The sequence below is a fragment of the Lygodium microphyllum genome, chromosome 16 (assembly GCF_053477565.2).
Source record: "Lygodium microphyllum isolate KBCC chromosome 16, Lygodium_microphyllum_v1.1.10, whole genome shotgun sequence".
NCBI lineage: Eukaryota > Viridiplantae > Streptophyta > Polypodiopsida > Schizaeales > Lygodiaceae > Lygodium > Lygodium microphyllum.
In genome coordinates, this window is record NC_141150.1 from 33,963,151 (window position 1) to 33,985,376 (window position 22,226).

Consider the following 22,226-nt stretch of genomic DNA (forward strand, 5'->3'; position numbering starts at 1 on the left):
CACATATGCCTAGATCAATCTTCCAACTATGATATTGGAAGTAATTAACCAACAGAAAGACACACTCAAAGCTTACCTATGTGGCTCAAAGGTGTGGTGGTGAAGATTGCCAAGCACGAAATGGTTTCTAGCCCTATAACTCTCTCTCTTTGTCAAGCTCTCTCCCTCAACTCAGAAATGACAAATGAGCTCTCTCTTTGCCCTCTTGGCTTCTTAAACCCTTTCTCTCTTGCCATGTTGCTTCTCCCTTCTTTCTCTTTGCTATCTTAATGCCTTGAAGCTCTCTTTTCCCTGTTTTTTTCCTATTTTAGGCCTACTATTATAACAGACACTCTACTATGTATTTCTTTGTTTTTCTTGATTTTTCCTTTCCTAAATGCATTCAAATCACAAGGAACCATTATATTAATCCAACCTACTTACCTAAATCCAAAAAACTAGAAAAACTTACTTGCAAAGGAGATCATATACCTCTTCAATTCCCTCGCTTCCTACCTATCTCAAGCATCGGTTCAAGGCAAACCCTACTTCAATGCATGATTCAGAGTGTGCGAGCACTCAAAGCTTGAATCCGTTGGTCCCAGCAAATGAAACCAAAATGTGGGAGCTTCTCACTCGACCGCCAAGACCCACAATCCACTTATTGTTTCAAGCCAAGTGCAATTGCTACCTCTCACATAACCATACATGCTCTCACACCTACGAGTGTAGTGAACTTACCTTCATGCTCAATTGATTTGCCTCCTCCCTCAAGCACTTTGGTAGCTCCACAATCCAAGGTGCAAGCTCAAGCAAGCTTGATCCTCAAGCTCCAAGCTCCATGTTCCATTGTCACATGCAAGACAAGAGAAAAGAAGAGAAGAAGAAGAAGAGATGAGAATATGGAAAGCTTCTCCACCATGGTCTCTTACCCTCACACACTCACTCCCTCTCTCAAGAACAAGCTCAAGCAAGCAAAAACAAGAAGAAGAAGAAGAAGAGAATAGGAGAGCTAGTTTTGGCCACACATGCCTATAATACAAAACCCTAACCTTAATCCCCTTTGGGCACCCATCCCTTTTTTACATGCCCGCCGGCCATTTTAGCCTAGGTCCTCTTTTCCTATTCCCTTCCTATTTTCCTATAATACAAAACCCTAACCTTAATCCCCTTTGGGCACCCATCCCTTTTTTACATGCACACGGCCATTTTAGCCTAGGTCCTCTTTTCCTATTCCCTTCCTATTTGCATTGTGCCTTCACCCATGCTTATTTACGAATTGCACAGGAGGGAGCCTGGCGCTCTTTTACAAGGATTTAGAGTGTGCTTTTATATTTAAAATGTGTCTTTCCTCTTTTGCACTTGCCTTGAACTTTTAAGGTTATCCTTACACTTTTGGCCTTTTTTCCTCATATTTCTTTAGCCGGGCTGCCTTTTTCCACTTTGCTCTACATCTTTTAAATTTTCTTTTTGGTTTCTTTGCACTGGGATTAACATTTACCCCAATGATCATCTTAAGATCACCTTTGCTACCAAATGGGGAGTATTCACCTACATTGTCATGTGCTTTGGTTCAACTAATGCACCAAACCACTTTTCAATATCTCATGTGTATTGTTTTCAAAGATATGCTAAGACAATGGTTGGAGGTGTTTATTAACAATCTTTCTGTCCACTCTACTTGGAGTTCATCAACCATCTACAAGCTATTGGTTATTTGGGAATGGATGGGGATGAATGCCAAGCTTCATATGAAACGCTGAAGAAGGCTTTAATGACCGCACTGATTTTACAAACCTCGGATTGGACAATAACCTTTCATGTGCATATTGATGCTTCTAAAATTGCAATTGGAGATGTGTTGTGCCAACCCAACAAGCATAATATGGGCTTCCCTATGAGTTTTACTAGCAGATAACTCACTAAAGTAGAGATGAACTATTCAATGATAGAACAAAAAGGATTAGCAATGGTGTGCACTGAGAAGTTTTGCCACTACTTGTTGGCCGCCGCATTCACATATTTTGTAGACCATCAAGCTCTCCTTTATTTGGTAAATAATCCCAATGCTACAAGAAGCTACATTGCTAGATGGTTTCTACTTCTACCAGAGTTTGACTTTGTTGTGGTCGTATGCAAAGGAAAGCAATACTTTATTGCCAACCATATATCTCATATCACCAATAGTGAGGAAGAAATTGGGGTTGACAATAATATTTCGAATGCCCATTGGTTCCATATTCAACAAGAAGCCCAACTCTTTGCAACAGATCTTGTAGGCCACTATATCATGCACATCTTGGAAAATGACCTACCATAGAGGCCTATTGAAAGGACATGACTCATTCATCTCCTAATCAAGACCCAACCCTATAAGATTATTGCCGGTCAATTATATCAACTAGGGCCAATATGGTTTTCTTCAAAGAAGCATATGTAAGAACAAAATTAAGGGTGTACTAAAAGAAGTAAAAGGAGGATTTGCAAATGGATGCTTCAATACAAACACCATAGTGAGAAAGATCCTACACTCCCAATTGTGATGACCTACTCCTTTCAAAAATGCGGCTTGTTTCATCCAACAATATGATGAGTACAAATGGATCAAACTTCCAATCAAAAATGATAAAAATGGAACTCTCCTCTAAACCATTAACCCTTCCAAAAGTGGGGAATAAACTTCATGGCACCCTTTAGCCCTATTGCGCAATACTCCCAAGCACGTTACATTATCATGGCTACAACCTACATGACTAAGAGGGCCACACAAAAGAATGACACTAGAACCACATCGAATTTTTTATGGGAGAAAGTCATCTCACAATTTGGCTACACCATTGAGATTGTTAGCATGAAGGAATCCATTTCTCAAATGAAATCATCAAATAACTCTTGTCCATGTTCCTAATCTTGCATTGCAATTCTAGTCCTTACTATCCTCAACAAAATGGCTAAGTAGAGACCACAAACAAGATTCTCTTTAATGTTGTCACCAAGACTTGCTTAGCTTCTCGATTGGAATAGGATTATAAGCTTGTGGCTGCATTTTGGGCTTATCGTACAACATATAAGATGGCCATGGACCAAACACCCTTTAGGGTGATTTATGGGACCAATACGATTATGTGAGTCGAGTTTCTTATCCCTAGTCTTTGCATTGTAGTGCAAGGACACTAGGAAGACACTAAAGCTTGGATAGAATATCTTACAAAACTCAAATGCCTTATTAAAACATGAGTACGTGCACTTCATGCCCTAGTACTAAAAAAGCATAACCAAAGGATTGGTTTTGATAAACACATTAAGTAGAGATCCTTCAAGAAAGGTGACTTAGTGCTACTATACTCAATCAAAGGGGCCATAAACAAAAACTTAAACTTTAGGACCTCGAAACCCTATTGCACCTATGTCATTAGCAAGATAGGCAATGTAAAGTTAGAGACCTTGGATGGGCAAAGTATTGGTCACTTTAATCGTAGTCATATCAAGTGCTACTACCCTCTAGGGCATTACTTACATGAGCCACCCCGACATTCTTATTTGAACCATCATGGAATCAAACACACCTCATATGAAAAATGGATTAATGCATCCAATGCGACAATCAACCCTCAACTAGCCGTTTTCACATTAACATTAACATTAGAGTAGTGATTGCTAGTAGCCTCAAATCAAAGGATGGCCTCATAATTCCACCTTCTTACCTCCACATCTATTTGACTACAACTGAGGATGTAATTGTTGATTCACTCATTGATGAAGGTGCTAACTTCAAAACCCTTCCCTAGTATTTTTAGAGAGAATTGGGTCAACCACTACTGCAACCTTTTGACACCAAATTGCATCCCTACAAAGACCAACCATATTCATTGTTGGGAAAATGCACATCACAATTAACAGTGGAGATTGAAACCATTCCAATCTTCTTTTAGGTTTTGCAAAATAGAGAAGGGGTTGGAACTAAAATCCTTTTGGGCTTCCCATTCAAATTCCTCCCAGCTTGCAACATCAACTACATTCACAAATGCATCCACTTGAAATTCACAAGAGTATGGGCTATCTCAACATTCATATCTAGCTTCAAGACCCATGTTGATCACCCCAATAAACCATTCCGACGATCAACATGGCTCTCCTCTCACAACTTCTAGCTACTCAAGCTCAAAACTAACAACCTATGAGTACCAACACCCAACCACCTCAAATCTAGTGGATGCCTAATTCCCAATCCCAAATGGGATACAAATCTACTCGGACTACCCATCCTTGATAGACAATCCATATATGCTAACCTTAATCATCGCATGCCATGTATGATACCTTGATGAGTGCCCAAGGCTCTCCTACACACCCAAAGATACTATCAAGGCTATAAATACATTTGGCTCCCTAAGCAAACCATTCCCTTATAATTGTATCATCAGGAGCCATCGCCTTGTCTTACACATAAACACTCAAAACCAAGAAACACAACATCAATAGCCCTGTGCCACTACTTTATCTAAAGGAAAGTCATAGAAAGACCAACTTGCCTTCCAGCTACAAAGCATATCGCATTAGATGCCACATAAGGCACCCACCACTATTGTTGACCCTCATAAGGACCCTAAACCCATCATGGTCTATCAACCCAAGCACCCCATTGTGAACCCCTTGATTCCTCATGAGGTGCCTACTCCCCTAGAATCTGTGCCCCTACAAGACCACCCAACACTTCAAGTGCACCCTCACACTACACCTTCGACCTCAATTGCTCTACCTCATGAGCAAGATCTTAGTGTGTCTCCCTTCATGGTCAACAACCACAAACCAGGTGATCCCCCATAGAATATTTATATAACTAGATGCATAACACCTATGGTCATCAAATGCTAACACTAACATGTTTTTTTATTGCAACATTCTTGAAAAACATGTCAAAGATTATTGAGAGGAGGGACCAAATTCTTTCAAAATGTTTAGATTCTTTTTACATGCAACAAGGATCTACCATGTGAGCATTTCAAGACTAATCAATATTGGTTTTGATGACCTTGGCTCAATAAGGGATGTGTTGTGCCTATGTGACAATACACAACCAAAAAACTTGGAATGATTTTTGTATTGCATGTTAATTTTAAGACTAAACTAGAGCTTTGCCAAGTAATTAAGTGTTCAGAATGGCATGTAATGTGGCATGGAGGGGCTTACCTAGAGTAGGACATGCATTTACAACTAGCATGTGCACTCACTCCCACTAATTGTTACACTTATCACTATTGCATGTGCGTATGCATGCCTATTGCTCTTAGGGTGGGAAGAAGCAAAGAGTCAAGGACAATGCAGAGGTGACTAAGAAGGGTGAAGGGTTCTTTGTGTAGGCATGCATGGATTACCTACATAGTATAGAACCTCCAAAGCTATACATGTTTGTGATTGAGAAGCAACTCCATGCTCATCATATGTAGTACAATGCTTTGGGAAGGACAATAATTGTTGAGAGTGGAAAAAGAGTTTACAAGGTGTCTAGTACCATCTCATTGGCTTAAGTTAAGCAGTGCTATGTTGACCTTATAAATGTGGGTATGATATTTTATTTCATTGGACCCTAATGGAGGACTTGATCTAATGGTTTGATGCAACTTTTCAAAGCAAGGCAACATTAGTGTAGTTCAAATAACTTGGAAAAGGTTTCTATGTGGTCTTGGTTGGCTTGAGAGCATAGCATTACTATATTATTGTGTCAATAGTGAGACATAGAGATAATCTTGTATATACCCTACTATGGCACTTGTCTTTCTCCCATGGTCATGTAGCATATGCCCTATCTGGATTTTTGTTACAAATTTTCCCATATGGCTAGATGGGGAAGTGGACAAACATACTAAGGCTCTTGGTCAGGTGGTGCATGTGCCTACGATCTTTACTTCACTCCACAACCTCAAGCGAGAATGCAAAGCATGCATGTTATGGGACACTTGAAACAAGCCACCAATGTTCATGGAGATTAAGGACTTGAATGATTTTGACTTTAGGTTCCCTTCTCACCATTTCATATTGTCTTACATCATTACAAGGAAAATGGTCACTTTGCAAGCCCAATCTAAAACCTTAAAAAGGGTTGAGGTAGATAACAAGAAGCAAGAGGAGGTGGATACAAAGGAGATGTAGGAGAATATCAAAGAAGCTAAGGACACCCCATCAAAGAAGGGAAAGTAACAAGAGAATAGTGGCAAGAAAGGAGAGACAAGAGAGGTACATAAAAGGAAACGCTAGTAGAATGCTAAAGCAGCTCTCATCAAAAGTTAGGAAATTCCTACCTTGAAGAGTGGTATGTAGAAAGAAAACGTGGATCCAAAGAGTGGCATGTAGAAGGGGGTGTTGAAGCACCAAGTAAGATGCCTCTCAAAAAATTGTCTAAAACTCCTATTGTGGATTAGAAGATGTGGATGAGTTGTATTGATAGGCATAAAGAATCCCTTAGGATCAACATAGTCTCCCAGAATGTTAAGGGATTTGGCATTAGGATGAGAAAATAAGTATGTTAGGATGATTAGGAGACACAAGCCTGGAATTCTAGCACTAGAAGAGATTGAGTTAGATGATGATTTTGTGCAAGAAATCTCTTTTTATTCATATGTTGTGTTTTTAGATACATGTCATAGGGGGGAGGCAGGCTACTTATTGGTTATCAAGGATGATTATAAGGGGGAGGTAGGCTACTTATTGGTAATCAAGGATGATTATAAGCCTACCTATGCTTGGAAGATGAAGAACGAAATACATGTTGTATCTAATGTAGAATGGAAGGTGAAGACCTCGCTATCATCTCTATCTATCCATCCAACACATTAGTAGAGCTAGAGCTGATCAATGGATCAAGATTATGGGGAGGACCCAAGTGTAAGCTACTATTTTAGCTCCTGATTGGATGTGACATGTGTGGATGGTAGCTACTTGCATGGTGATTGCATGATGGCCAAGAAAAGAACAACGTGTAGTGGTGATTTGCTTTGCACACACGAGCTTTGCAAATTTTCCTTGATGAGACAAGAACATGTTGGAGTTTTCTATGCTTGGGACAACAAGCACACTAGTAATACATGGAAGGCAAGTTGGATTGACATAATATATGTCCATTAGAATGCTTGGTGGTTGAGTGGTGGAGCCAGGATGAGAGGTAGGACCACATCCTATACCTTTGGTCTATACCTTCAAAATGGTTGTCTTAGGTAAGACCATGAATGGCCCATTGGCATTCAAATTAAATGTTTCATTTATAGGATCAGAGGTTGTTTGTGATCTTAAAAAGTCATGGGTCTTGGTAAAAGATCCTGCTAGGAATCTTGACTTTAGGTGGCTTATTTGCACGTTTGCTATTACCAAAGTAGCTATGAGGCATGGAAGGATAAAGTTGTTGCTTGAAGGAGGGACAACAACATGGGCACATGATACAAAGAGGCATTACTTTGAGCCACTACGCCATGTCATAATGACCCTTTTTTGCATAGGCCATTGAAGGAGATTGAATTGCTCTTTAATCATTGAGAAAAGCTTTATATTCAAGCCACCAAAATCCAATTGAGGGGATTGGGAGATGTTCACAGATGGCCCCACAAACTTATCCTTTAGTGCCTTTGAGATCAAGCACAAAAAGAGGCAGTGACCTTGGTTGAAGACAAGAGAGAGAGAATGCCATTAAGGATGATGAAAGGATGGCAGATGTCTTTAAAGAGCCCTCATCCTATGCGCAAAGTCTCTAGCTATTCTTGACTATGATAAGAAGCTCCATAACTTACTTGATGATGATTTTGTACCTACCCCCACCTAAGGAGAGCTTACTACTAGAGAAGCCCTTCTTAGTAGAGGAGATCAAGATGGTGGTTGACTTTAGGAAGCATGGCAAGTCCCCAAGGTTGATGGCATGCCTCTTGAAGTTTTTTAGCAAATTTGGGATGTCTATGCAAAGGACCCGATTGACATTCTTAATTGCATGAAGACATGTAGCTCAGGTTAATTTAACTAATGCCCAAAACAATCAACAAAAGTAAGTCAGCCAATTGGAGGCTATTGACCATGTTGGGATTTTTCTACTAATTGTTGGCCAAGGCAACAGCTCTGAGAATAGAGCATATCATTCAGATATCCTTCCGAGGGTTGTTAATGCTCAACAATGTGGCTTTATTTTTAGCCACAAAATCCACAATGCTATTCTTAACCCAATCTATTTTCTGGATCATGATGTGAGGTTGCAAGTTGACTTTGCCTTGGTCAACACATAGACCCTCTAAGCAATTAGATTTGGACCAAAGGCAATCCCCTTGCGACCCAATACTTTGTAGATGGATGATAGCTGAGCTTTGTGGTGGTAGAAAAAGACTATATTGATGCTAATCTCCAATTGTATGAGGATTTTGTCACTATATTAGATTCCAAAGTTAGTATGACAAAGATAATTCTTTTCGGCTAGGAAGACGCAAACCGATGGGTGTTTGATTATGGGTTTAGGGTGGTTAAGGCCAAGGAGGTCTTTAGGTGCCTCGGCTACCCCTTGGGGGTTGGTATCTCAATGAGGCAGTGAGTGTGAAAGAAAAAAAGTTGAGAGAGAGAGAGAGAGAGAGAGATGGTGTAGCTTAGTCGGTTAAGTTGAACAGGGTGGTGGTCAGAAGGTCTCTAGTTCAACTCTTACATTTTGCATAGGCATTGTTTCTTTGAAGAAGCAACTTCGCACGGTGCACAAGGAATGCTAGCAATCTTAAATTGAAGGTTTAAAAAACCCTTCTCTGCCTGCAATGGATTTAAAATTTAACCTCGGGTTGACAAGGAAGGAAAGAGACGAGTCTTTTTTGAAGTGGACTGTAAGAAGCGGTGCAAACCAAGGTCCTGTTAGAAGAACAGCTCTACTCCAGCAACGAAGCTAGGCACGGACATGGATGCCTGAAACAGGAAAGCGGCGTTTAAATGAGGTCCAGCGCAAGATGACAGAAGAAGCCATGGACCAAACGCAGCTGCTCCTCCTGGCCTCTTTCTTGGCCATGGAGCCTCCACATGTCATCGTGAAGCTCGCCAGGTACTTTTACCAGTTTTTACCCTTGAATTGCGATTGTAATGAATGAATGTGACGAACATATTAAAGCCAAGGAGTTAGTGCGCAGTTAAGGGCCCAATCAAATTTCTAAATTGCAAAAACGTCTTAATTAAGAGGTCATTGTAAAATTCAGGCAAAGACCTAGGGTTCCCTGTTTTACATGAGATGTTAAAGGCAGTCTTGCTGTGGACCTTGGTCTGAAATATACAATGATGCTGTGCTCAAAGTGAACCACCGAAAAGAAGATCGTCCAACTCCATCCAGTTAGCATCAGTGGGTTTAATATATTCATTCATCCCTGATGAGATGGTGTACATATAGCATCTGGACTGCTCTCTCACTGCTACCAGGTGCTGCTCGTGCTGTGGGCAGATCTTCATCATCTCTCTCTTTTGTAATCTCTGTCTTTGGTATCCCTGCACCCTCAGTTGGAATTCAGCCAGTGAGCTGTGACTGCCTTTATCCCTCTACACAGTGCCTGACTAGAGTAATGATGTCCAGATACTTTGGATCTTGAGGAGGTACTGGCCCAAACAGACTGATTTGGGGTGTGGGGAGTTTAAGGAAGGTGCCTCCATTGAATACTATACTGCACCTTGACCTGAATGTGCTGTAGCCTTTGCATCTACATATGTAGTGCTCCTCACCCTCCCCTCGTCCTAGCACAATCAGCAAATCCTCTCAGCTCTAGGGATGTAGGTTGCTATCCTTGTCTTGATCTCTAACTAGTGGGAGGAGCCCTTGAGCCGGCCATTGGCTACTTGCATATCTCATGTGGTATGTATATGTCTAGGTACTGAGGTCTCTCAATGAAACCATCTTCTGTGGTTGTTTTAGTACTACATCTTTGGGGGGAGGGACTGCTGGAGTGAAATCTATGTATGTTATATGTGTAGCTGATAGAGATCTTGTCTCACAACTAGGTTCCGCTTAGCATGAGAGAGGTTTATAGAGGGGGAGTCTAGGTCATTGGCCACCTCAAGGTTTTGAGTTTTTGAAAAGTATTGATTATGATTATTAGAATTATTGATAGTTATATTAAAAAATTACAAGTATCTAGCCTCTAGGTTCTAGATCCTAGACTCTAGGTTCAAGAGTTAGAAGTTCAAAGTTTAGAATATAAATATCCATTTCATTTAGAAATTAGCATTTATGATTTACAAATCACAAATCATAGACTACGGTGTACATACTATCGTCTACATGATTCGTGAATCATTATATATGATAACATATGTATGCTACATTTAACATAATGCAAACTTCAATTTAAAACTGAAAAGAGCAAACTAATGTTAATGACTCATGGTAAGATCAACATACATGATTACATCTTCAAATAGATGACAAATGATAGAAAATAACATAAACATAGAAAATGTGAGAAAAGAGTCAAAGAATCAAGAGATTAAACTTAAAGCTGTTGGTTGGTACAAACTACAACCAAAATCTAGTCACAGTACACATCAATCATGAAGTATAAGTATGTAGCTAGTAACCTCTAACTATCCGTGGCTATTAAAATAGCCATCGCCATCGCCACTAGTAGATGAAATAGAACGATCCATCTTATATGCAGACTCTGGAGATGGTAGCATTTTCTGCTCTATATATGAAGTGTGGCCATGATCACAACCATGTCCATGGCTACAACTACGACCATGGTGAGGAATCTCCTTGCCTTTGTAGGCAGTGGTAGTAGAGGCTGACGTATCATTTGTTACATGAGGAGAGGAGCTTTGTCCAATCTTATGTAAATGTAACTCCTCTCTTATGGTAGCCATGGTATGTGTTTGGACATGAGTCACATGTCAGAAGCACATTTCATCCTCTCTAAGGAAATCATATGCAACGTTCTCATTTGTGTGCCTCTAGATGAAGGCAAGGTTAATTGGCTCTCCTTGTTGTAAGCATGCCTTTAGCTTGGCAATGACCTCGCTATCCACCTCTTTTATCTTCCACTGAAGTACTCTTCCTCCCTCAACATCTTGGCCTTGTAGCTTCTCCAATAAGTGCAAATTGGCATTCACATAGACCAACTTCTCCGATTCGCTTATGCTCAAACTATAAGAGAGAGGTTTTGTGAGAAATTAGTATCTACAAGCACAATACATTTAAATGCACATATAAGTGTTAGCTTGCCATTTTATTCTGTCAGTTTGTCATCTCCTGGTTGTGAGCTCCATTAGAGATTGACCGGGACATTGGATCTTTGATTGTGTTTTCCATTCAGTTTTATGTGTATTTCTTTTCCCAATTAGTATCAGGTGTGCTCACACACTTTGTAGCCATTTCACATGCTCTGCTAGAGGTTGTGTAGCTTGTTTGTTAGCTATTTGCTCCAGATGGCTGCGATCAGCCCTAGACATGCCACATCAGCATTTTGCATAGTTTTTCTGTTAGCTTGTCACTTTTAGTGTTGTAAGTTTGTCATCTCTTGGTTGTGAGCTCTTGTCAAAGTCTAATGGAGACATGGGAGCTCTGGCATTGAGTGCAAATTTTTTTCTTTCTTCATTTTCCTTTTGTTTTCTTTCTTTGTGTTTAAGTTTCTTCTTCCGTTGCATACTCTCACATGGTATCATTGCCTAACAAAGGACACAATGCAATCTATCTACTGTGAAGACCACCTAGTCCCCAAAACACAGGCGCATCAGCCCTTGTGTTTATTGCAAACACATTTTTTGTTGCATGAGTTGACTACTATTGGATTGAAGTGATAACATATTCTTGCTTGGTGGTTGCTGGTGATAGTTTGTTGGCTGCAAACGCAGATTGGCAGCAACCTTCTCCAGTTCATGATACCTTTTGTAGTAGGCAACATCATATTTCCCTCAGGCGGCACATTTACACTCTTCTGTAGCTAATTTCCTTTTGTTCCCGTGCTGTTGCCAGCCAAACATAGATTTTTTTGGGTGATTGCAGGTTCTCGAAGATGTCTCAACACCAATATTTTGGCTTTACTAACTGAGAAGATGAGGTCTCTCATCATTCTTTTGAGTGATGACGAGATTATTGGAGATCTAAGTCCCTTGTGTGGACTCCCCGTTCGGAGCACCCCTCTCCTCCTGTCACGAGGACGTGAAAATTTGATGCTTTGCTTATGTTTAATTGACATTTGATTAAAGGATTAATCAAATGTGCAATTAAAAGTTGCACATGTGTTGCACATGTGAGGTGCAAGCTACTTTTTCACAGTTGAAGGCCGAAGGACCCTGTGAAAAAGATGGGTGTCAAAGGCAAAAGTTGTAACAAGTTACACTTGTTAGATTCTAGGTGAATTTTGGTGTCAGTTTGCCCTTAGGACTATTAATTGGCCATTAAGTGTCAGTGGTGACACTAGGGACTAGGCATTAATGCTTGTCCAAGGGTCAATTAATGCATGGGACCACTTTGGGTTGCAAATGGCCTAGCCAATTCTGAAAATTAATTAAATGACTGAAAATTGCTGAAAATGGATTAAGAAAGCTGCCACTTGGCAAAACTTTCCCATGCAAGTGGGGGAAAGGCTAAAAAGGGCTGAAGGGAGAGGGAAATCTCGTTTTTTCATTTTGGAGCTGTTGGAAAGAGGTGTTGGATTGTTGCTGCCAGCTTTTGGGGCCAATTTCCAGCCATTGGAGACCATTTTGGTGATGGATTGCATATTCCTGACCTTGGGAAACTGGCAATTGTTGCTGATGCACTCTCTTGAAGATCACAGTCTCTGATGCTCCTATTGTTATTGGTGCATCTGTTTGGGGCTGGTACAGCAGGGTAGCAACAGATTTTGATCAGTTCTTCGCGACAAATCTCAAAATTTTCTCTCTCTTCAGCATTCTCTCATCTCCTTCAGCCTATGCTCAGCCATTCTCAGCAATTCTCAGCCATTCGGAGGAGATCTCAGCCATTTTTAGTGGGCTGATCTGTAATTTCTGCAGTAAACCCTAATTCACAGCAGAAATTAGGGTTTAGTAGCCACCTTGGGATCCGTGCCAGAGATTGAAGGCTCAAGGGACTGAAATCAATAGCTGATAATTGAAGATTATCAAGGGATTTCAGGAGCCGGCCCATCCCAAATTGATTTGGGGCAGCATTTTGCCAGCCAAGGGTCAAATTGGAGAAGAAGTCCTAGGTGAATCAAGGGGCAAATGACCCAAAAGGCTTGCTGGTCATTTATGACAGCAAGAGCACTTGGTTAGCAGGAGGAGATTGAAGAATCTTGAGTTGTACTCCTTCCAATTGAATGAAAGCTAAGGAAATACCGCAAGGGGCGCCAATTTTGGGGCCAATAGGGTGTCTATTGTCCAAGAATGTTATGGTAAAGTGTGTATTTCATTTTATGTGCATATATTTATTGCTGTAATTAACTCTTAAATTAGGTTATCACCACCCATTCCAAGAAGGAAGGTTGGTTTCACCTCCTCCCTCCCTTCACGTTTCTTATAAGGTGCAGTCTATCAGCTTGAAGGTGCCTTACATGGCACCTGTTGTACAGGTGCTCGTGCTTTTTTCTTTGCCCAAAGAAGACAAGTTGAATGGTTCCAACTATTCTATATGGTTGTGTAAGGTGGAGTGTATTCTCGATACCTTCAACCTTTGGGAGTTTATTTCTCTCCTTGTTCCTCGGCCCGTGGAAGACCTTGCACATGGGTCATTGATGGATCGTGTAGCTCTATGGGATCGGCTCAACTCTTGAGTGTGATCCTTCCTCTTTATGAGTTTACAAGATTCTGTCTTGGTTCATGTTCACAGATTGAAGATTGCGGCGGCAGAGGTGTGCTAGAAACTTGCATCTCTTTACTATCAGAAGATGTTTGCCCATAGGATCTCCTTGGAGAAGCTTCGAATGCTCGGTGTTGATGACTCTCCTTTCATAAAGGATTACATCAACAAACTGGATAATATGCGGGATGAGCTTGTGTCCCTTAGGAGTACCATCTCCTAAGTATGATGTCTTCTATACCAGCCTTTTGCCTTGGAGGACCCGAGATATTCTTCTTTGGGAGGAGCTTTCACCGCTTGACTTAAAGCATGATGAGCGTCTCAGAGAGGTGGGGACTAGTGGATTCGGCACCATGAAGGCTTTTATGGTAGGTATTGGGTGTGGGAAGAAGGGGAAGCCACAGGCTAAGAAACAAGAGGACAAGAAGGATGATGCCAAGGATGAGAAGAAGAAGAAGCCCAAGTGCTCCCACTGTGGGAAGGGCACTCATCTTGAGGAGTGTTTGTAGAAGTATCCTTATTTGAAGCATAAGGAGGGGTCCAAGGATTAGAAGGCTATACCCGCTTCGATTGAGTCCGTCTTCGTCCACTTGTTTGAGGTGGAGAATATGGCTCTTGCTTTTTCTTTTGAGGAGAAGCCTTGGCTCGTGGATAGTGGGGCCTCTTCCCACATGACTCACCAACGGGATTGGCTTTAGGATATGCAATCCAGAGGGGGATCCATCACCATTGGTGACAACTCTTCAGTTAGTGTTCGTGGAGTGGGGACCATTTCCACGACTATTTGCATAATAGAATGTGAAGTGCAAAGTATAAAATACAAAGTACAACCCAAACTTTAGGGTTGTGAAAGTGACTTAAAAGTGCGTTCACACACAAATGTGTGTATTGTGCGGTAAGTGACCAAAATGTGTAACGTAAATACCTCTCTTACGAAGAGTTAAAAGTGACTAGGGGAAAAACCTCTCTTACGGAGAGTTAAAAGTGCTCCAGTGTCCTATGTTTGGATCACTAACACTCTTGTGTGAGTGTAGGCATGAGTAAAACCCAACAAATCCCTTGGAGTAATAGGTTTAATATACAAGGGTCACCTGCCAAAGGAGATCAAATTTAAAGCATTGCGAAATGCTTCAAATTTGCGTGAAAAAGAGCTTTGGTGAAGATGTCTGCCACATTCTTGTTGGTAGGACAATAGACACGATTGATATCCCTTGCATGCGGCATCTCTTTGACAAAGTGATATTGCATCTTAATGTGTTTCGTGCGTGCATGAAACATTGGGTTTCTTGCCATTGCAATGGCACCGTGAAAGCTGCCTTGTACTCAACTTCACAAGATGATATGGCAACAATGGATTGTTTCTTGCTAAGCCAAGAAATGCAAGAAGAGCCAAGAAAGAAACAATTGCCACTGGTAGAGTAACGAGAATCAAAATCACTAGCCCAATCTGAATCACTGTAAGCATGTAATTGCAGCAGCCTCCCCTTTGCATGAAGCAATCCAAGAGTCCTGGTGCCTTGTAAATTACGGAAAACATGCTTTATAGCTTGCCAATGTGACATTTGTGGGTTGTGCATATATTTGCTCAAGGCTGAAACTGCAAACTGAATATCAAGCCTTGTGTTGCATAAATAAATGAGGTAGCCAACTGTTAGAGCATATGTATAGATGTCAAACATATCACTGTCATCATGCAAAGAGAGCTTAAGTCTAGTCTCCATCGGTGTGCTTACTGGCTTGTAATCTTGGAAGCCAAATCTCTCAAGAAGTTTATCAATATATCTGGACTATGACAATCCAATGCCTCTAGCATCATGAATAAACTGAATCCCCAAATAGTAATGCAAAAGATCGTCCACATAAAGACAGATGATCAACAAGGATCCCCCCTCTTTGCATACATAAAGAGTGGACTCTAACAGGCTGTTTATGAACCCTTGGGTGAGTAAAAATGCATTAATTTTTGTGTACCAAGCTCGTGGAGCTTGTTTCAAACCAAACAAGGCCTTTTTCAACTTGCATGTCAAGTGTTCAGATCCTTTAGCTGCAAAACCAATGGGCTGTTGTACATACACTTCTTCCTAAAGTTCACCATATAAAAATGTAGTTTTAATGTCAAATTGGTACACAATCCAACCATAATGGGCGGCCAATGCAACCATACACCTAATAGTGGTCATATGGGATGTAGGAGCAAATGTCTCCTCATAATCAATGCCTTTCTTTTGTGCTTAGCCTTTTGCCACAAAGCGTGGCTTTGTACTTATCAATGGATCCATCTGTTTTTTGTTTCAGCTTATAAACCCATTTAGTATCAACTTCTTTCTTCCCAAGAGACTATGTAACTAAATCCTATATTCGATTCTTCATGATAGAATCATATTCAGCTTGCATCGCTACCATCCAATGCACACTCTGTTGTGCATCCTTAAAAGAATCAGGCTCATCATCATCATGTGTGCTTGCTGCCATAACAAACTCCATAGCATTGGCATAATCATGTAGACGGGTTTGTCTTCGAAGTACGACCAACAAGAGGAGCATAGTCTGCATAGTCTGCAAATACCATCTAGGTATGTGCGCAGCTTTCTAATTATGTACATGCTCTTGTTGAACTTGTTGTTCAACATCTTGCTGAATATTCTAATCAGCCATAGGCTGAATTTCTGCATTATTTAATGGAGCAACTGGCCGAACAATTTTGTTAATTTAATGGAGCTCCAGTTGTATCATCAAAAGAAATGGGTAGCGGCCCTTCAAACACATCTTTTGTTGTGTGATGTGTGTCATAACCAACAAGAGATAATTTTGATTTTTCATAAAAAATTGAAGGGAGTGAGCGTGGAGTGGAAGCAAGAGCTATGGTTGAAGGAACAAGAGCAAGAGCAAGAGAGGGACACAAGATGTGGGAACTCTAACAGTCACAATGTGTGATCGGCCTTTTCTTTATTCAAATGCCATTGAAAGAATAAAGAATGAAGTGACAGTGATGGGCGCTCGCCACCTACAATGTACAGGTGTGCGGGTATTGTCAATGCAGTAATACACGGGTGACTAGGCGCAAGCGCCTTTATCCCCAACCACCTTCCACTTAAAGGCGAATGTGTCCCTAGTGAGGAGAGAACAAGAAAAATGTGACAAAATACAAATGTACATAAGTACAACATGATGAGGAAAGACATCATCTCATCTAATGTCCAACTTCCGAAGGAAGGAAAATGCTCCGCTAATAGACTTTTCGTGAGCAAACTTGTAGGATTTTGGTCACTTGAGATCTTGATAATGTCAAAAGATGGTGTACTAGCGAGACATTAGGGTTTGCGGGGAGGAACACGGAGTGAACTCGGTAAACATGGAGAAGAGAAAAGAAGAGAGACGAAACTCAGATGAATGGAATGATGAAGTTCCAAATCATGGAGTGAATGTGATACAAGGGAACAAGGGTGCCGTAGCACAAGGAAGATGATGAAGACAGCCACGAAGTTACGAACCACGAACCGCAATGTCCTCCTGAAGGGGTGTGAGAGTAGTGGAGAGACTGGAGAGAAGAGGTGACGGACTGAATGAATCAACCGTGAGGAATGAATGAGAGAGTGGCCTATAAATAGGTATAGTCTGTCTAGGATGGCGCTCCTTTTTGGGGTTGCAAACCCTAAACTCAAAACGCAGAAACACAAAAATGCAAACTGCGTGTGAAGGGTCTCTCAACACCCCCTCTCAAGCCCAAAAAGGAAAACAAGAGAAGAGTGAGGTGGAGATGCAATGCTACATGCGGAAGAATGCTCATGCAACAGGTGCCACTTGGACAGTGTCCCTCATGGGAAAATTGTTCGCTTGCCTAAGTGCCCTAGTACAAAGATGATGAAAACATGCAATGCATAGGAGGTGTGTTGGACTTTGTGTGGTGCCGAGAACCATAAGAATATGCCCGTACTTGATCTTAGGAGGTGGCTCCATGCTAACCAAGTGACCAAGGCAAGAAGAGAAGAGGAGAAAGAAGATGTAGAGGATCCCTAAGATTCAAGATTTCCACCTGAAAGGGAACCGGCAGTAAAAAATAGTAGACAAAGTGAACTGGAGAACCTGAAACTCAACCTCGGGAGAGAAGCCACTAGCTCTGTGCATCCATGCTGGAAGGAATACGAAGGCCTCGTCACATACCAAGTCGTGGCTGAACCTCCGAGGTCCCGATCTAGGTGGTACTTGAAGATCCTGGGTATTAGTAGAAGAGATGACTGGTCGAAGACAGCCACCCCAAGAAAGTAGAGGATGGGTGAAGAGCTTCATGTGGAGTAGGTTCCCCCTCTGAGGTACGAGGTGGAGGGCCCCCCGCTGAAGGCGAAGAAGGAGTAGATTCCCCCTCTGAGGGTAAAGAAATAACATCCCCCTTTGGATCCCCCTCTGAAGTAGATAGGGAATCCAAAAACTCATGGATCATAGACTCTGAAATGTCTAATGACGAAGGAAGTGCCGTCGGTCGTGTTGAAGAAGGTATCTGGGTGTCGAAGAGCTCCCAGAGGTAGCCTCTCGAACCTGAGTAGTTGAGGGTGGGGCTTATAATGAGCAAGAGGTGGGCAATAGTCGTTGTCTCTTAGTGGAGTAGATTGGGTAGCCGAAGAAGAGGAAGGAGTCGAGCAGCCACTGTCTCTCGAAGGAGCAAACTGACGAGACGACGGTATCAAACAATCACTGTCTCTTGGTGGAGCGGACTGTAGAGCCGTAGGTCATGGAAGCCACTGTACCAGAAAATAAGTGGAAGAAGACTGCCGCTGGCATTGCAACGATCTCCAGGAGGTCGTAGCGCCAATCGAGTCTCAATGTGCTCGAAAGGACTTAGTGTGCATTGGATGCGTCTTATTGCCTTGAGCATAGTACTTTGATAGCCGATGCAGAACGAACTCTGTGGCCCAGAAAGAAGAGGTGACACTAGGAGTGCTTGGTGGAAGACGCATATACTTCAGAGGGGTGGGGAGCAAAGGTCAAAGTCGGCAAGCATTGGTGGTGTGTCCGGTGATGCCACAGTAGGAGCACCCAGTAGTTTGGTCATCTATTGGTAAAGAAGCCATGGATACCAGTATGCATTGCTGAAGAAGGAAGAGGTCAGTCACCATGAACCACGAACCGCAATGTCCGCCTCAAGGGGTGGGAGGGTAGTGGAAGGGCTGGAAGTAAGCTGCCTGTGGGAGGAGGATGCAACCAGCAATAAGAGGTTGCAATCAGTAGAAAAACGCAGGTGAGGAGAGAGAAAGACTAAAAACGTAGGCAACAAGTGAAAGAAAGACTAAAAACGCAGGTAGAAGGAGACAGAAAGACTAAAACGCAGGCAGGATAGCCTTCAGGAGAGAAAGACTGAAAACGCAGGCAGCAGGACTGTGATGATGTGGCAGGCTGTACGGCAGTAGGTTTGCACAGGAACAGTAGTCGCCTGGTTGGAATCAGCTCCAAACTGTGTGAAGAGGGCTGGAAATTAGGCGCTAACTGATGGAGACAACAATGAACAGCTTCGACTGAGATGTCCTCCGTGAACGGGGTGTGGGCAGCAAGCTGAAACACCTGAAATCTGCAAAAATGAGATTTTGATGTAGCGGAAGAAGAAGAGAAGTGGATGCCGAACGCGCCATCGGTCTTTGCCCTCACTGGAGTGGAGGATCTTCGCTGCTAGGTGAGCAGATCCAGCTCTGATACCATGTCAAAAGATGATGTACCAACGAGACAATAGGTTTTGCGGGGAGGAACACGGAGTGAACTCGGCAAACATGGAGAAGAGAAGAGAAGAGAGACGAAACTCTGATGAATGGAATGATGAAGTTCCGGATCATGGAGTGAATGCGATACAAGGGAACAAGGGTGCCATAGCACAAGGAAGATGATGAAGACAGACATGAAGTTACGAACCACGAACTGCAATGTCCTCTTGAAGGGGTGTGAGGGTAGTGGAGAGGTTGGAGAGAAGAGGTGACGGACTGAATGAATCAGCTGGGAGGAATGAATGAGAGTGGACTATAAATAGGCATAGTCAGTCTAGGATGGCGCCCCTTTTTGGGACTGCAAACCCTAAACGCAAAACGCAGAAACGCAAAAAACGCAAGCTGCGGGTGAAGGGTTTCTCAACAGACAAGGTCAATAGGCCTGTCCTCAACGATCTCTCTGATGAAGTGGTAACGTACCTCAATGTGTTTCGTCTTCACATGGAAGATCGGATTCTTGGCTAATTGGATAGCACTCATACAATCCGAATGCAGTGTAGGGACCACATCAGTAATACCAAGGTCTGTCACTAGACGTCTTAACTAGAGAGCCTCCTTGCAAGCCTCAATTGCTGCAACATACTCGGTCTCGGTTGTAGAGAGGGCCGTGCATTTTGGCATCCTGGACATTCAAGAAACATTACCTTGAGCAAAGGTGAAGACATAGCTAGAGGTAGACTTTCTACTGTTTGCATGTCTTGCATAATTGGAGTTAGTGTACTCTACAACTGCTGTATCCTGGCTACCATAACATATACACATAGCTGCTTTGCCCTTTAGGTACCTCATGATACCCTTGACGGCATCCCAATGCCGTCTGTCAAGTGTAGCCATATAGCGTACCACAACTCCCACTGCAAATGCTATTACGACGAGTGGCTATTCTAGCATACATTAAAGTGCCCACGGTGGAGACATAAGAAATATTGGCCATCTCAGCCTTTTGCTCATGAGACTGTAGACAATCGGCTTGACTAACCTTTACATGAGAAGGTAGAGGATAGCCAATTGGCTTACCATCTTGCATATGAAACTGCTCAAGGGCTTTCTAGATATTTTTCTTCTATGATAGATAAAGGAGCCTCTTAGAGTGATTGCGTGTGATGCGCACCCTAAGAATATGCAAGGCTTGTTCTGTATCCTTCATCTCAAAGCTCTTCTTAGGTTGAGTTTTCAAGGCATCCATCTCATCATGAGCTCTCCCAGCAATAAGCATATCATCCACATAGAGTACCAAAATCATAAGGCTATCATCACGAGCCTTTTTCGTGTATAAACACGGATTTGTAGCACTACGACTATATCCCTATGAGTGCATAAAAGCATCAAACTTGTCGAGGAAGGCATGTGGGTTTACCTTGAAGTCCCAAAAGACTCTGATTTAATGACTACCAGCAAGCGCTATAAATTATCTTCGAGGTATTGTGCTCCTTTCTTGATTACCAAGAAGATAAGTAGCGTGTAGAGGAAACCTTCACATGAATCAGAACATCATCAATAAGTTCAATTTGCTAAGGTGTTGATCCAGTCCCACAATGCTGCCCCAAGGTGAGACTAACTATTAGGGCACGTAATAGGGTTGGTGTTGAACTCCTAGAAGTTAGAGGCATCAAGGCTTCAGCCTTCAGCTCCAAAGAGAACAATTCCACTGATAGGATAATGGGTGGTAACAAACAAAATTGGAGTGTGGAAAAGCACTAAAATCTAAGCAGATGAAAGTGGTCTGCTGCTTTATGTAATTCTTGATGGTCTTGTTTTAATATGCAATTCCAAAAAGTTTAGCTTTTTAGGAGTTTTCAAAATTTAAAACGGGCTTGGCACAAATTATAATAATTACACCTTGTAACTTCTCTATAAGCCAGTATGATTTTTTTTGATGTTTTCTTGGAGTTTTAAGGTGTATATGTTAACTATCCTCTAATGAATGAATATATTTGCATTCTGTTCTTTTCATCATATTGATTTTTATCAATTTTATTCTGCGAAAGTCACAATTTGGTTAAGTTGTTTGTAAAGAGAATTCCTCCAGTTTTAAGGAGTAGAATTCAAATCCTGCAGAGAAGTTGGGGATGGGGTTTTATCGGACAGTGTGCAATCATTCTTTTATGGATCATGCATCAGCAACTCGGTAAATAAGGTTCCTGCTTTTCATGTTAAAAACAGACTAAAATCTTGACTTCAAAGTATTAATTTTCAGGGTCTTGGTTGAAGGACATAAAACTTCTCGTCTTTACAAAGGGAATGTTTTCTGTGAGCAGTTGATTTCTTAATTCAGCTTTATGGTTGAGGGTTGTGTGTTTGACTTATTTATCCACGTGAAGATTGCAAAGAGATTTCCTTCGAGTCGGTGGTACTTGGGCACTGTATTAAAGCAGTTCATTTTAGCTGCTGAGGCTGATGGGCAAGAGGTCTTGGATGATCTTTATGAGCAGCATATCACATACTTGAATGCTTTCAAGGTAATATTCTGTGTGTTTTGTTGTCTTTATTTATCAGCTGGTCTTACAATTGAAAAGCTTGGGTAGAAATAATTAGCATTGGTTTTCCAAGCCTGACCGACTTGCTATGTGTCTTACTTTTAAACCTGTTATTTAAGATCTTCCTTCAACATGGAGGCCTACCATTCAAATCTATTACACACACATCAATTGGTAAGTTACTATGTGTTAGAGGTCATGTCATCTTCTATCTTTTTCTATCTCTTGGTTGTGAGCCTCCCCTAGAGGTTGGCAAGG

The 22,226-nt window shown here is 41.8% G+C and overlaps 1 protein-coding gene across 1 annotated transcript in view; it reads left to right on the top strand.

Annotated features, from left to right (window-relative positions):
* Positions 1-8,723: 8,723 nt before the first annotated feature.
* The window catches only part of LOC148022682 (uncharacterized), a 30,373-nt gene continuing 16,870 nt past the window's right edge, over positions 8,724-22,226 (top strand). Inside the window, exons 1-3 of the mRNA XM_087695626.1 lie at positions 8,724-9,028; positions 21,550-21,619; positions 21,813-21,950. Coding sequence (XP_087551752.1) covers positions 8,892-9,028; positions 21,550-21,619; positions 21,813-21,950 — 345 coding nt within the window. The 5' untranslated portion in view covers positions 8,724-8,891. The remainder of the gene's footprint in view (positions 9,029-21,549; positions 21,620-21,812; positions 21,951-22,226) is intronic.